The sequence below is a fragment of the Lytechinus variegatus genome, chromosome 1 (genome assembly GCF_018143015.1).
Source record: "Lytechinus variegatus isolate NC3 chromosome 1, Lvar_3.0, whole genome shotgun sequence".
Classification (NCBI taxonomy): Eukaryota; Metazoa; Echinodermata; class Echinoidea; order Temnopleuroida; family Toxopneustidae; genus Lytechinus; species Lytechinus variegatus.
Window position 1 is genome coordinate 52,620,913 of NC_054740.1, and position 17,007 is coordinate 52,637,919.

Consider the following 17,007-nt stretch of genomic DNA (forward strand, 5'->3'; position numbering starts at 1 on the left):
GCTTTATAAAAATTGGCTATTATTATTATTATTCAATTTTCTTAATTGCTCTTATGTATTGTGTAATGTTTAATTTTTTTCAATCAAATTGTAGCAATTAATTTTCATTATGGAAACCCTGAAATACAAAAAGTCATCCTTAACTCTATCCAAAGACAAAAGTCTCTGCCTCCCGCCAAGCCGTTATGCGTCAGCGATAATGGAGTCAACGTCAGACGATGCCTTACTGACGTGACAAGAGACTTAAACCAAGGCTGGGTGCCCTGCATTGCACACTGCCTGAATTTGACGTTTGATACAGAATCTGTGATGCAGACACTTGTTTCCAAGGTGACTAACTTGTGGCCTGTGCGAACGTACCTTGACAAAATTCTAGCATTGCACTACACCAATGAACTGACCATCAGGGTTTCACTATCTAGCCCACACCGACCCAATTTTTAAAGGGCTTGGATTACTAAAAGTTGCGGATATAAATTCCATCCAGATAGCACTTTTCATGTTTAGATTGAAAAATAAAATATTGCCTTCCCAATTCAATTCTATGTTTATATGTAATTATTAGATTCATTCGTATAACGCAAGAGGCTCAGAAAATTACCATTCAGTAAATCCACGAATTTTTTTAACATCTAAATCAATAAGACTCAGGGGTCCCGACGTCTGGCATTCACTTCCCAGTGAGATCAAGCAATACTCATTTTTATCGGCATTCAAAAGGAAATTAAACAATCAAATTTTAGCTTCATATTAGTCGGAAGATAGGTAAATTTTGTTCATGTAAGGGGGGGGGGGGTGTTTAGGATTTCTCTTGGGCAAGTTACAGCTAAGTTTATTTATGCTTTATTTGTATGTTATTTTATCAAGTTATGTATATGTATTTCCACAAACGTACTTTTCAACTGGGAATAACCCCTTTCAAGCTCCTTGTAGCTTTTTGGTTTTTCCCCATATTTCTCTTATAAATTTTATAATCTCAAATTCATATACCTGTTCACTATGTAATTCAAATATTAACTTTTTATTTTGTATTGTTTTTTATCATGAGAAATAAAATCACTCAATCAATCAAATTACAAAGAGATATAGACACTAGATGGAATTTGACACTAAAAATGCTTGAAATAACAGTGTGACAACGGGATGCATTAGTAGCCCTAGCCAATGACAGGATCAAGGAGAGTTTCCCAGAATCGCATTTCAACACTGGTCAGAAGCATTTGATCTCTTGGCACTGGGAGAAGCAAAAGTAATGACTTCTTTCAAGTTCAACCAGCTTGGCCTCATTTATTTTTTGGGGAAAGATCTCACTAAATAACTCAACATTATGGGATGCTAGTTTGGAGATAACGTTGGCGACAATTTTCACCACGATCACATGATCAACAGCCTAGAGCTGAGGAAGGCCATATATGCCCCCCTCCCCCCACTATTTCACATAATCTGGCCTACTTAAATATGATGAATTGCTGAAGTGTTTGGAAATTGATGTTTTCCCTTTTTATTTTGCTGGCATGAACTTCATTTTACTCTGTGTTTACATCTTCCTGAATCTTAAATTTCTTTAAAATAACATTTAATTTTTTCAAATTATCAACTTTAGCATGTTAATAGCAGGGTACAATATAAGAGCACATAGTATCCAAATCTTTGTACACACATAATGTCACACACATATAGCTTGCTTATCTAATGATATGATTGGGCATACAGCAGGTTCATGAAATGAAAAAATCACTGTGGCAAGAAAATAAAATTATACAAAAATATATATGTATGGAAGATTTATCTTAGTACTTTCAATTTCATTTACTGTTCAAAAGATAGCATCTCCTTTGAACATACACCTGGATGCATAATCTCTCAATACTCTACGTAAATTTTGCATAGAATTCATAAATATATATGGTAAATATTAACTCATTCTATATCTTCTTCATCATTATTTTTATTACACTATACCTTTATAAGATTGTCAATTTCAATGACAATTACCACTGCACGAATGTAATTTCATACCAAACAAAGGCTCTTTGACGTCGACTATTCTATATGAGAGATGTCCACCAACGTCCAGCCTCCTTGGCCGTCTATGATGAGCTCGGCATCGTGGAAGCGCTTGAGAGTGACATGATGGCCAACGCTGATCAGGGTCATCTTCGCTGCTCGACAGAGGGCGTAAAGCTGGGCTTCTTTTTCGCTTGGTACAGCACTGGTTGCTTCATCCAGCACTGCCATGGAAAGAGAAAATAATAAGCAATGTTTATGCAACACCTAAATCAGAAAAAAGTTCATGTTACAGATAGCATCCCAGTCATCAGCACTGTGGAGACTTGTGGCCCAGTTGTGTAGTCTTAACATTCCATAACATAAACTATCAGGTCCTGGGGTTGACTACAAACTTTTTCTGTCAAAAATAAATACTCTTAACATCCTTTGATTTAATTGACTTAATTTTTTATAAATTCCAATGTTGGTGGGTTAAGTTCTCAAATCCATGGTGCATCTTGAGGGGTCAAATGGTACAGTGACTACACCCCGTCATACAAAGAACTATGATTGATCCAGTCGATCGTAACTCTATGCAAATCCATCAGCGTAATAATTTTTCCTACAAAAGCAAACACACCGAATTGTCAAGAAAACAATGAATTTATGTAATTTACGTCATATCTAGAAAACATTTTGAACATTCATGCATTTTAGATGTTGACGTTGCTGGCCGTCCATAGTTGTGATTGATCAGATCAATCGCAACTCTTTTGTAAGTCGGGCCCATATCTGCCCTTGTAGTATGCATTGGCCGTGTCACATTCAATGGTTGGTGAGATACGAGATGAGTAGAATGAACCTCTGACAATGTTCTTGCAGAATTCCAAAAGGGGGATTTAAACCAGCTTTCCTCATACCAGGCAAATTCCCCTTGCCTTGAGTGATCACCTTTCTGCTTCTTCAGGTGAGTATACGTGCTGAGAGCATCTACTCGGAAGCAGAGATCTTGATCGACAGAAATAGGAGTGAAATTTTTAGGACAATAAAGTAATACTCACAAGCAAACCTTGGTCTCTGGTAAAGCAGTCTTGCGAACGCCAGGCACTGAGCCTCACCAGGGGTCAATACATCGTACCAATTCCACGAGACCAGTGTATCTAGTCCTTCACAGCGTTGGACCAGGCCCTCTAAGCCTACTTGGTCCAGGATCTCGCACGGATCCGGGTCCTCTTCCAGTATACTTCTCGAGAGCCTTGTAGGATTTCGAGAAGGGTAGGTTATCTGGAAAATGGAAAAGAGTGGAGTTTCCTTGACAACCCTGTTTCTTTGTTCAGAAAATTCCCAGTTACTTTTAATAAGCATTATTTTATGACCAACTTCTATTAAATGACAGGATACAAAAAATTTCCAGTATGGCAGGGGCCCGCCCCTTAAGCTTTGCAGGTCCTAGAGCTACGCACCACTCATCGCGTATGCAGTTTTTAATAGCAAATGTGCACTCTGTGTGTGAAACTGTGACTGCAGTGTGACAAACGATTCCTACATAATTTTTTCTACTGAGGCTGCAGTAAATCTCTAAATGCACAGAAAACCCACAACTGTTTGGAATTTTGGAGTTATATTCGCTTTAATTTCATATTATCCAATAATAATATGAACATATTTTAGAAATTTAGGCACAGGAAATACTATTTTTTGCATGATAAATCGAGTATGTAGCTTTAGGACCCATTCGACATCAGGCGGCGAAACCCAGAGGCGGAACGTGGCGGAATCTTCATATTAAGTGAGTTTTGTGATATTTTATTCTTGGTTGATGACCTTTAGAATGTTTACCACAAATAAGTGAAAGATAATTTGTTCCAATGGCAAAATTGGCATAGTCTTCATCATTTGTAAACAAAGTGCGTGGCTTTAGAACCCCCCCATCGTACATCAAATGTCATTGTTGGGGCATTTCTAGACATTATTACCACTTGCAATGGATAGTGTGATCAATCTCCAGTGGTGCTCAGGTACATATCATTCCGTTTCCCCACTTGTGATAAATTGCAATAGACAATCAGTAGGATGCCATTCAGACACTGTCCCCACTTGCATTAGGTAACATGCTTTAATGCTCCCCACAACCAGCATTGCGACATGTGATAGTTTTATACAAAGCATACTGTCTAAGTATGGTGACATATCGTCGCACGCACCACGAACCGTCCTCTCTGCGCACTTCGATGCGAAAGTTAGTTTTGCAGAGAACGCATTTAAAAAAAAGTTTTTTTAAAACCAGCAATAAGTGCACCTACAAGGAGAGCAAATTATTTACCGGTGTCTTTGTTCGATAGTTCAGGTTCCAAAGTTTCATCCCGTATCTTTACATTTTCTTGAAGTGAATTATTTACGCCACAGTGGGCATCGTAACAGAGAGGACGGTTCGTGGTGAAATCGCGAGGCGCGATAGCACCCTGTATCTGCACAGAGAGGACGGTTCGTGGTGCGTGCGACGATATGATACAAACAATAGCCCACTGTATTATGCGCGATCTAAGCTCCGCCCAGTTTTAAGATATTATAATAAGCAATATGTCATCCCCGACTCGTTATCCTTAGCACAACCAGTGGCCGACCGTGACCCGGAGGAGACAAAGCATTGGAAGGGCACAGCATTGTTCACAGACAATACAGCGCCCCTCCAATCATTGTCTCCTCTGGGTCACGGTCCACCACTGAGCACAACCATGGTTAAAAGTGATGATTGATCGTGATTGGCAATCATTCACCATCCCACAATACAAGAGTATTCACACAAGTGGTCTACCACTTATCCGACAAGTCTCCTGTTGTTTGACAGTTACCATAGTAACAGTGCTTCTCAGCCAATCAAAATCGAGGAATGTTGTCAGATCTGACAATTTGTCGGACAAAGTGTTGATGAAACGCCCCCCCCCCCTGGAACATGTTCTTGGGGGCTAAGTCACATAGGTATTATCATGTACAAGAAAAGGTCATGAGTCATGCGTGCAGGTCATTCATAACTCGCAAACAGTTTTATGAAACACCCACCTGAACCCAATAGACCAGTTCGTAGTAACTTCATGGACAACTTAGGTCAAATGACCTTTCATTTCTTTCATTATGATTTCAAAGCAAGATATTACGTAAACATGCTTTACATCGCAGGATGAAGAAATTGAATAGACCAGGTGACTAAAATTGCACTTTATATTTCTCTTGCACAATGTATTTGACAAAGTGTGAAATACCAGTCGTTCGTGGACGCATTGTTGTTTTAGTGGATGTAAATGGAAAAGACAATTCAAAAGAGCATATGAATAATCAAGAAATCAAAGTTGGTGCTTATCTCATTAGATTTTAAACCACCATGTCACTTTAGTACAAATGACCTTCCTCTGATCATGTGCAGAATATTTTGATTATGCGCAGAAAGGAACTACGAACTGGCTTATTACATAAAGCTTAGCGATTGAGTGTGGGGCTGATTTCCATGGTTGATTGCTATGATTATTGTTGTTACGGTCAATCATAAAAACCAGCCTCACGATCAATTGTTAAGCTTTATGTTATAGGGGTCCTGGTAACATTCTAGCATTTTTTCCCTGACATGGTTTGTGAAACCGGGAAGTGTACCTGGTCCATGAGCGTTCCATCCGTCAGGTAAGCCTTCTGCGGGAGGAACATGATGTCCGATGGCCGCACGCCTCTCTGCTCCACCGTACCACTTATGACCGGCCACAGGCCATGGAGAACACGGAGAAGTGACGTTTTACCGCTACCCGTTGCCCCTGTGATCAGGATGTTGCGTCCTTCTACCACCTCTAAGTTTAAATCTACAACGGGACATTTTTCATTAAAGTAATTAAAATGCAGTACAAGGGTGGTTTCAGAGAATGTCATAATGTCATGTGTAGCATAACCCATATTAGCTAAAGCTTGGGTAATAATAATAGTATGCTTCAGAATACTTTCTGTATTTCTAGATAGATGCTGTTCCATAATCATCATTATGCATTAATTACATGTACACTCTATGGAAAGGCATGGAGAGTCAATATAATATTATATTGACTCTCCATGCCTTTCCATAGAGTGTACATGTAATTAATGCATTTTGTGAAAGCTGACTAGATCATGAGCAAAATTTATGTTGTGCAATTAGATATGAAGTATATGAACTTATATGAATAACAATCACGTAGTATACAAGTACATATCTATAATCATATGAAATATTAACATATGTGCTTAACAAAATCAACAAAGCTTTTGATTTTGTATAGTAATCTTTATCCACATAAGAAATTTTTAAAAAATGTTCTATTCATTTTTATATATGTATTCCATTATGGAAATTATAAAAGTTTATGCAGCAAATGTATAAAAATTGTCCTGATTTTGCATTACTTTTCTGTTGGCATTGAATACATGTATGCAACTTGGATTTCAATTTGTATTCTGTATTTACAAACCTTTAATGAGGATTTCATCCTTGGATGGGGTTGCCACGGCGACCTGGTCCAATTGGAAAGCAATCAGACTGTCCACGCTGCTAACCTCTTCTTCATCCTCTTCTCTTCCTCTGGCCACCTCCTCTCTTGAATCCTCCGATAGGTACTCCCTATCCATCTCGGTCTCGGAGATCAGGAACTGGGTGTCAGAGGTCAAGGGGGTCAGGTCGTTATTGGAACCAAGACGAGGGACATTGCCCGATGGTCCCCCTGTTTCAGAGGGGGTTTGGGTATCGGGTGACAGCTTTTCCAAGCTTTCGAGGAGCTCTCCAATCCTAGCGGAAAAGAAAATGCATGGTGAGATGTATTTAACTATAAATGTTTCATCAAAATTGCAGAATTTCAGGGCCAATAATAATGATAATAATAATAGATCAATGCTGCAATAGTATGGGTTTGCTATGAAAATGAGGAAATATATGTTTTCCTGATCTACAGTTGACTTCTTGTCCTCATTAATACAAGCATGAACAATGAGGTGCACAGCTGTAAGAGTGTAATATATTCATTATAGATGTTCTAACAGCGGCGCAAAAAACGTGAAACTAGACAAGCATCTGGGGGGTGTTTCACAAAGATTTAAGTATGACTTAGAGTCACACTTAGATATCGAGTTGCGTATGGTAAGAAAGGCTCGACCGCATGGGTCAGATTGTGTCATGAGGACGCGCACTAATGCGTATCTATCAATAAGATCACGCATTGCATATCATGTAAAGGTTGGCATTTAAGTGCGAATTATGTCATACTTAAATCTCTGTGAAACACCCCCCAGGGATTTAGACTGCATGATGTAAGACCAAGTAACAAATCTGGGGGGGGGTGTTTCACAAAGGCTGAAATGGATTTAGAGTCATGTTTTAACACCACATGTTCTTTAACACGTAATCTGATTGATGGATACGTATCAGTGCGCGTCCAGAGCGCATGGTTCGACCAATGGGGTGATGTGCTATATACCGCATGAACTGAAATTTATGTACGACTCTTTATGGGGCATTGCAAGAAACTTGCGATCAATTGCAAGTCTATTTTCATTCCCAAAATCAAGCATATGTCATGCAATTAATTGCAAATTTGCGATTGATTGCTAATCTGCTCCATGAAAAAGGAGTGTAATCTGATTTGTTATATTTGAAAGTGATCAATCAATTGTAAAATTCCAACAGAATATTTGCGATTGATTGCAAATATTTTCTTGCAACACCCCCTAAGTCACATTTAGATCTTGTGAAATATCCCCCTGGTCTTCTTCTGATTCTCTCACCTGTGAGTATAGCCCCCTATATCAGAGATCTTGGTAGAGAGATCAATCAACTTGGAGAAACAGCTTATCAGGTACATGGTCTGGAAGGAATACTGGTGGGAATAAAGGAAATATTAAAGAATGTCATCAACAATGGTAAACTGAAGTAATTTGATATTGATCAAAGAAGATAAAGAATTGAAGGGGGAAAGATGACGGGGCTTTGTGTATGATTTGTGATACGATTTGGATTAAATCAAACGTATGTTGTTGATGATGAGGGTGGTAGTAGTGACAATGATGAAGATGATGTGGATGATAATGAAGACGATGATGATGATTAAGATGATGATGATGATGATTATAATGATGATGAAGATTATGAAGATGGGGATGATGATGAAGATGATGATAATAATCATGATAATGATGACGATGATGGTGTTGATGGTGATAATGAAGATAGTGATATTCTTTGATGAATGACGGATATTACATGTAAAATAGAATACATGGAAAGGTTGATAGTTTAGATGACACAATTATATTCAAAATGACATCAATAAAAAAAATGCAGTGGTAAATCATAATACCAATAATCACTTCACTGATCAATCTAAATACAGGTGAGATCATAGTGGTACTAATTCAAAGTGAATACATTTAGTGATAACATTGCTCGTGATGACAAAACCAAATATACACAATGAATGAGCACAATGAAGCAGTGTTGTTACTTACAGCACTGATAAGACTTGATATCTCTGATGCAGGGAGCCCATTGTATACTCCAGCAAATATCGGTATAGCAATTATCACATAGCTCAGAATACTGCCAATGTAATCAAACAGATTTATGGCAACTGGAAATTGAAGAAAAAATAAGTTTTTAATTATAGTTTTGTAGTTCTTGAGAAAATACTTGTTGGCCTGACATAGCAGAAAAATAAATAAAGAAAATATACAGCAAGTGACCAAAAAATTTTTTTACATTGAATTTGTACATTATTCATAACACAAGTCAACATAAATTGAATTTATACGTTTTATTCATAAAACAGGTCAATGTACATTGAATTTGAATATTTTATTCATAATACAGGTTTCTTGGGACACCACACATTTGGGTTAATCCTGAGAGAGTGGACATCAACATTCATATAGTTTTAATAATCAACGATTTCTATTTCAAAGTAATTACAAACCTTATTTAAACCTATCAGTTTTCATGGGATCTCATGAGTAGCAATCTTCTGCTTTAATCTACATTCCTTCCAGAGGTTGGTATATTCATCATTTAGTCAAGCATTTCTTAAATTTATAACTTCCCACTTGTGGTCCGCGGTGTTATGAAAAGTGGTTAATTGTGCTGCACTCAACCTAGGTGAGGTGAATGATTACCCGAAAGTATTAATTCCTTGAAATGCACATAACGCTTGAATGCAGCTCGAGCTAAAACTGGGGTGATGAAAATAATAATGCACCTCGGAATAGATGATTTGTAGATAGATGGCATAATAAAAATGCTTGTTATTAATATCATACAAGAAGATAAGAAGGGCTGTTTTTTAGCCTGAGAAATCAGTATCTCTTTTTATTCTTATTTCATTCCTTTTAAATAAAGTAAAAAAAACAAGGAGCTTATTCTCTTTATGCAGCACACCTACCATTGAGCCAGAACTCCCAGTTGGTCAGAGTAAGCTGGACATCAAGAAGTCTGAAGAGCTTGCGGTCAGCGTTGTCCTTCTCCACATCACCAGCCGAGTAGAAGGCTACTGATTCTGAATTGGCTCGAAGCTGAGCATGCTTGAATCTGAGAAAGATGAACATCATTTTCTTCATAAAATCTAGTTTCAGGGATCTTATGTTAGTCTACATGTAGACTTACTAATAAGAACAACTACTAATACAACTATTAATAATATGATAATAATAATTTAAATCAAAAATATAGAAATGAATAGCATTTAAAAAATTAATAAACATAATAAAGAATAAAAGTATATAAAAATAGAAATCTTGTAATCACAGAGATCATCATTGAACCATACTTTGTATACATGTACGTTTTATTTATGAGGGGCCCCTTGGCAACTAAAGAATTTCTGCCAATTCTTTTAGGAAAGAGGGGGGAATTGTTCTCAGACTACATGTACTTTTCAATAAACAAGGCCACTGACCATACATTAATTGCAATGACTCAAATATTAAGTTCACGACAAGCTTTCCAGTTGTATTTTACATGATCATCCTTGACTGTACAGAAACATACCTAAATATCCCTTCTTGTTTTTCCTGCTGATAAGTTAGATTCACCACTGGCGACATGATGAATTTATTGATGACACTTCCGATGATGAAATAACAATAGATAACCAGAGGTCCCAGGTAACCAGTACTGTAGAAGACAAGGGAGAGAGAATAATATGCAACAGAATTTCTATTGGAATAAAATGTTGATATTCCCTAACAAGGCCTTTTCGGCTGGATCATATCCAATGAGCCCTCATGCTTGAAAAACAAGGGGGGGGGTGTTGCACCCACAAATGTAATAACGCCCACAAATGTAATAACACTTTACCCACAAATGTAATAACGCCCACAAATGTAATAACACTTTACCCACAAATGTAATAATTTTTGATCGCCCACAAATGTAATAATGACTTTACCCACAAATGTAATAAATTTGAAGGGATTTTTGGCGAATCCGTTCTAAACTAAAATCCTCTAGTAATGCGTTCATATAGCACAAAAGTGCAAAGTCTTTTTTTTTCAGACCGGGTTAATAAAACATCAAAGTAAAAATATAAATCCAAAGTCTTTTTTCCAGACCCGGTTGTTTAAAAAAATATAATAAAAGTCCAAAGTCTTTTTTTCCAGACCCGGCTGTTTAAAAAATTGTGATATAAGTCCAAAGTCTTTTTCCAGACCCGGTTGTTTCAAAATTTTAATAAGTCCAAAGTCTTTTTCCTGACCCAGTTATTTCAAAATTTATAATATAAGTCCAAACTAAGATACGATAATGATATTCCTGTGGAAAAAATGGGAATCGAGCTTAGTCTTTTCTCCAGACCCAGTTAATTAAAACTGGTGGAATTAATGTCTTTGTTGTTGTTTCAACTAATATACGGTGTATATTGTGAATATATGCACTAAGAGTAAATTGAGAATCAAGCGTAGTCTTTTCTCCAGACCCGGTTACCTGTTATTTAAACATTATGAATAACAGTTTAAAAACAGTATAAAGACCCCATAATCTTATTAATGCTGGATATAGCTTAGTCTTTCAGCCCGACCATTTTTTTCTTCAAAAAAAAAACGCTAATACTAAGAATTAAAAAAAATCAGTCTAAGACCAAACAAACCTTCAACCTAAGAACCTGTTTTAAAGAGGTTTAGAGTGTTGTCTTTATTCCAGACCTAAAACAGTTACGAAAAAAATCTTCTAACATAATACCTTATATTCTTATTCTCGTGGAATAACACGAGTTTTAAAACGTACTCTTTCCTCCAGACCCGGCTATTAAAAAAAGTAACTGAAAAACTTCGAATCTAAGACAAAATTTCCAAAGTTTCACCCAGTAAAAATATGTCTTTTTTTAAATAATACTACTACCCCTACAAAACATTGTAATAACGCGTGGGTAAAGCAGACATCCTTTCTCCAGACTTGGTTACTATTTGAAAAATAAAATAGTTTTTACAAATATTCTAAAATGAATACCCAATAATCTAATTACTGTGGAATAACATGAAGACCGATTGTCGAAGATCGACTTTCCTCCAGACACAATTATTTCAGGAATAAAAAATCAATAAAACTCAACCCCAAACAACGAATCTAAGAACCAACAATTCTCCAAATTAAGACCATGCATGTAGAAAAGCACATGTTTAGAGCGTTGTCTTTATTCCAGACCCGGTGATTTAAAAACGATTTAAACAATCCTAAAAACAAAAGACTCATATTCTTATTCTTGTGGAGTAACACGAGTATTATGCTTAATATAATCGTCTGGACCCAGTTATTTAAGAGATAAAGTAATATTGAAAAAAAAGACAGCTGAGACCAATCTTCAAAATTAAACCCACTTAAAATGATTGGGCTTAGAGTGTTGTCTTTACCCCTCACCGATGTATATTATAACTTTTGAAACGACCGGGTCTGAAAAAAAGACTTTGGACTTGCATTATAATTTTTGAATTAACCGGGTCTGGAAAAAAGACTTTGGACGTATATTATAATTTTGAAACAGCCGGGCCTGGTAAAAAGACTTTGGACGTATATCATAATTTTGAAAAACCGGGTCTGGAAAAAGACTTGGACTTGTACTGTAATATTTCATTAACCGGGTCTGGAAAAAAGACTTTGGACGTATATTATAATTTTGAAACAACCGGGTCTGGTAAAAAGACTTTGGACGTATATTATAATTTTGAAAAACCGGGTCTGGAAAAAGACTTGGACTTGTACTGTAATATTTCATTAACCGGGTCTGGAAAAAAGACTGAACTTTTGTGCTATATGAGCGCATTAATATAGGATATTAGTTTAGAACGAATTCTCCAAAAATCGCTTCAGATTTATTACATTTGTAGGTAAAGTGTTATTACATTTGTGGGCGTTATTACATTTGTGGGTAAAGTGTTATTACATTTGTGGGCGATCAAAAATTATTACATTTGTGGGTAAAGTGTTATTACATTTGTGGGCGTTATTACATTTGTGGGTAAAGTGTTATTACATTTGTGGGCGTTATTACATTTGTGGGCGATTATTACATTTGTGGGTGTAACAGGGGGGCATTTACTAAACCTCTTCTGTGAATTTACACCATATAGCCGTAAGAAATAATGAAGGTAGGAGTCATAAAATGTATAATAAAATATTTCGTCATAATCATCATTATGACCTCAACTATCATTCAAATCAATTCATTTATTTTTATTATCTAAATTTAAAAAAAACATCAAACAGATATCAAATTTACGAAACGAATATAGAAACACAAAATATTCAATATTTTAGTATGAGGAAAAAAGCAAAGGTTAAGGGCTAATCAGAGGTTACTCCCCCAAAATTATTACAGTGAAAATATTGAGTTATTAATCATCATCACCATCCTTATAATTTGATCATATACTTACATTTCATATGTGAGATAAGTGTAGGTAGCAATAGTGAATGGTGACACGATCAGTGTTGGTACGACCAGACTCAGTTGATTACATAATCTCTCCACATCCTGAGTTATCCTCTGATCTCTGTTCAAAAGATTATATGGTATACAAATAATGAATGTTTATGAGTGCAATGGATCAATTCATTTTTCACTGAATGAAGTATTCTGTCCACAGCACGAATGAAAAAAATTCATTATTTGGTTTATATGACACCTAAAATTTCCTTATTTCACAGGAAATTTATGAATTTCTATGCAAAACATGCTCATGCAGTGCGAGTTCGGTCTGTTGATTATTATGTCATTACAACATGCGCACTGCTGGTGCATGAGCTGCAGTCTCAGTGCGCTCGTGCAATGGACAAAATCGTATGGATCCAAACTGCACGGTTGATGATGTCATTGCAAAATGGGCTGAATGAACGATATCAAACAACCAATCAAATCACAAGGAACTATCTAGGTGTCATATAAAAGAGAATAAAACAAACAACATTAGTACCTGTAGCTCATATTAACAAATGAGTAATATCAAATGTTTTGTTAAAAGATTCAAAGTTTAAAATTGTAACCTTTATAATTTCTAAATATAATAAACGGTTAAGATTTACCAAAAAATAACTCTCTGATTAAATGATCTTTACCTGATATGGCCTTTAATCAAGGTTTAATCACATAATTAGTCAGACTTCAGCGTACATACTTACGTGTTATCAACGTTTCCTGTCTGCAAAACGTTGAGTTTGTAGTAACTGAAAGCCTTGAAGTAGAATTTATGGAGATGTGTGGTGAGGGCTTCCCTCCATCTAACATACAGCAGTTTGCTGATATAAGTCTTCGCACTCTTTATCTTGAATAAACAAGAAGACAAAACAATCAAAACCTTTCATTAATTTGTAACATAACGCATTAAACAATGTTCATAGTATAACATTAAGGCCAAAACTCAGTGATGATTGAAATTCTTGGTCTGAAATTATAATTTATTCATATTTCATTTACATATAAGTTAGAGACATGAAATATAAACCCAACAAAGTTAAATAAATATTTTTAATATTTTTCATTTTTTTAGAGAGACAAATGTGCTTAACAAAGGTGGATTTGAATGCTTTAATCTCTATTCTAAAACATGGTTAAAACAGAGAAAGGAGTACTGAAAATAGTAAACCACACCAGAGAATGAGCATACTTAAAGCTAGTGCTGCAAGTCAGGCGGCATGTTCGGGTTCGGTTCGGCCGGGTTCGGCAAATTTTTCCGAACTTTGGTTCGGTTCGGGGTTCGGCAATGAATGCCAAATTAAATTTAACATTTAAAAAATAAAGATCGCCGACCTTCAAACAAGTAATCTCGTGTATGATCCGTCATGTATTAATAATAAATTTTGTTTCTAAAAAGAATAGTTAAGATAATTGTTGAACTTTCTTTTGTTTTAATTAACAAAAAATAAGTCATTTCTACTTTCATTTTTAAAATGAAAATAAAAAAATCAAAAGAAAAAAATATTGATAACGAGAGAATCAGGACAGAAACAGAATTACAAAGATCAGAATATTTTTTTCACGATTATTTCATGTAGCTATGATCATGATCGATTACGATGTCATTGCCAACGCAGCTTCTCAAATTGGAAAGTGTTGATCGGGAATGTCGAAATAGTAGACAAACAACCTCCACTCAACTGTTATTATACCGGTAAAATTCACATTCCAAAGAATATGAGTGTTTTAGAAAGTCCCCATTTTCTGAAAAGTGGTAAAATCTGGTCAATGAATTACTTAAAAGATAAAATATCAGTCCATTCTTGGTCCAGAAAGATCGACGCTACGTGACTTCAAACATATTTCTAACACGAAAATGAGTACATGGGACTGTACTGTGTATTTTAGTGTTGTGAAGTCACTCGGCGTTGATCGTCAGAACTAAGACGGAACTGATAATTTATCATTTCATTCTCAGTAATTGGCCAGATTAAACCACTTTTAAGAAAATATTGACAATGGAAAAACGTTTCAAGTTTGGAATACGAATTTTACCTGTATAATAGCGACCGAGAGCAGGTTGTTTGGACTTCCTGTTTCAACTTTCCTTACCAACCATTTCCGGAACATCGATCAGGGAACATGCGTTGATTTGGTTTGAATTTTTATCTTTTTTGTTTTTTTTTCACCCTCATTCCTTCATCTCTTATTTATTTATCTTTTATATTAATATGGAAATTTCAGAAGGTGGAATATATATACTTTACCATTACTTTGTCAGTCACAAGGAATTAATTCATGTCTTTTCAATTAAATGTACATCCCATTACAGCAATACGTAATTCAACTACACTTTTTAACTGAGTTAAGCTTAAAATGTCCCCACATTTTATAAGGAAAAAATATATTCATGTTTAAGCCTGGGACGATTGTCATTATTACCATTCGATTATTTCCTGGAAAAATAATTGAATGATTCGATTGTTCGTCGGGAATCACCTCTTTTAAGTCACAATAGTTGTCCTACTTTATGGTGACCCCCCCCCCATGAAGAAATCTCCATCAAAGTCACATGTTTAGCATAAATGAGGCCCTTTTCCCCCTTCTCCATGATTTTTTTTTCTATCAAAAGAAACTTCATGAAATGAGATTAAATCTTTCAGTTTATTGTTCCAATGAAAATATTTCCTAAATTAATACTGGTACCCTGGTATTATGCATTCATCCCTCCAAGTGCCACACCCCTGCATATAAATGAATCAGCCCCGCCGAGTCCAAAGACGTAAACAACTCATTCATGAAGTATATTCTTTGAGACTGAGCCCAGGTGGAGCATTTCACTTGAAAATTTTCATCCCTTGCCCACACCATGTCCCCGCCTCCACTTGTGGCACTGCCCACGATGCTACACATGTATCAAAAAAAAATATTTCATTTGAAATACCTTTCAAAATAACGATTTTTTTATCATTTGAACCTACATGTATAACTGGGTCTATTTTTGGAGACTAGTCGAGAAAGTACTGGTGAAGGCGGGCGCGTGTTGGAATGTAGTTTTCATTGGTTGAGGGGGATATAAAAAAAGGTTGCATTGTTCTGAAACATGAAAGAAATTCTCCGGCTCCCACCCCCTATCCTTCCCTCTCTCTTTCCCTCACACGCACACACACACACACACAGATGGGGGAGGGGTCAATTTATTTCTGAAGTCATGACCTTTCCTGATAAGGGAACCACATGCCTTCCGCTTCTTTGTTTCCCAAAGTTTCATTGGCTATCCGAAGGTCCAATCAGCTCAAGTGAGCTGGTTATGTGTTTACTTATTATTGTGCACACACACAATGACTTATTTTGTGTATGAGGGCAAGGTCGGGTGGGATTAACATTTTCGGAGCGCTATCATGTTGGTATGTAACTGTGAATGTGATACAATCATTGATAATTTTTGAAACATTACCTCGGTAACATAATTTTTAAATCTGTAAAAACAGCTGTCATCATTGTTTTCTTGTCATTTTATTTTTATTACTTGGGTATTAGAGTTATCCCAACGTCATAATCGGGATCTGCCGAACATTCGATTAGTGTAAATTTTGCTAATCGATTGGTGATTGGCGGCATGCCAATCGAACCATTCGATCAATCGATGTTTACTCCCAGGCCTATTCATGTTTATAAAAAAATTGAAAATGATAAAAATTTAATCAAACACGAGACCGAAACTGTCATACTTTGTCATTTACGAGGAATGAATTTATGTCTGGTTCTTTTTCTTTATTAAATACAAAATGATTAGGTCCGATTACGATCACGATCGATTACGGCAATACGTAATTACACCACACTTTTATACCGAGTTTAGCTTCAAAATGCCCCCTCGATCATTTTATCAAGAAAAAATATATTTATGTTAATAAAATAGTCTTAAGTTGATAACAGTTCAATCAAAGACAAGATGGGAGCTATCATAGTGGATTTTAAAAATATATTGAGTGGAATTCTCTTTGTGCACAATCACTAACCAATATATATTTTATTTTATACTTAAATCTATGTAGTCATCGCATTCACGCATTGCATA

At 35.9% G+C, this 17,007-nt stretch overlaps 1 protein-coding gene across 1 annotated transcript in view; it reads right to left on the reverse strand.

The window, feature by feature from the left end:
* The window catches only part of LOC121416342 (lysosomal cobalamin transporter ABCD4-like), a 24,502-nt gene continuing 7,495 nt past the window's right edge, over positions 1 to 17,007 (reverse strand). Inside the window, exons 4-13 of the mRNA XM_041609912.1 lie at positions 13,652 to 13,794; positions 12,910 to 13,026; positions 10,031 to 10,156; positions 9,426 to 9,571; positions 8,500 to 8,621; positions 7,780 to 7,871; positions 6,474 to 6,787; positions 5,635 to 5,834; positions 3,051 to 3,273; positions 1 to 2,231 (exon numbers count right to left, since the gene is read on the reverse strand). Coding sequence (XP_041465846.1) covers positions 2,044 to 2,231; positions 3,051 to 3,273; positions 5,635 to 5,834; positions 6,474 to 6,787; positions 7,780 to 7,871; positions 8,500 to 8,621; positions 9,426 to 9,571; positions 10,031 to 10,156; positions 12,910 to 13,026; positions 13,652 to 13,794 — 1,671 coding nt within the window. The 3' untranslated portion in view covers positions 1 to 2,043. The remainder of the gene's footprint in view (positions 2,232 to 3,050; positions 3,274 to 5,634; positions 5,835 to 6,473; positions 6,788 to 7,779; positions 7,872 to 8,499; positions 8,622 to 9,425; positions 9,572 to 10,030; positions 10,157 to 12,909; positions 13,027 to 13,651; positions 13,795 to 17,007) is intronic.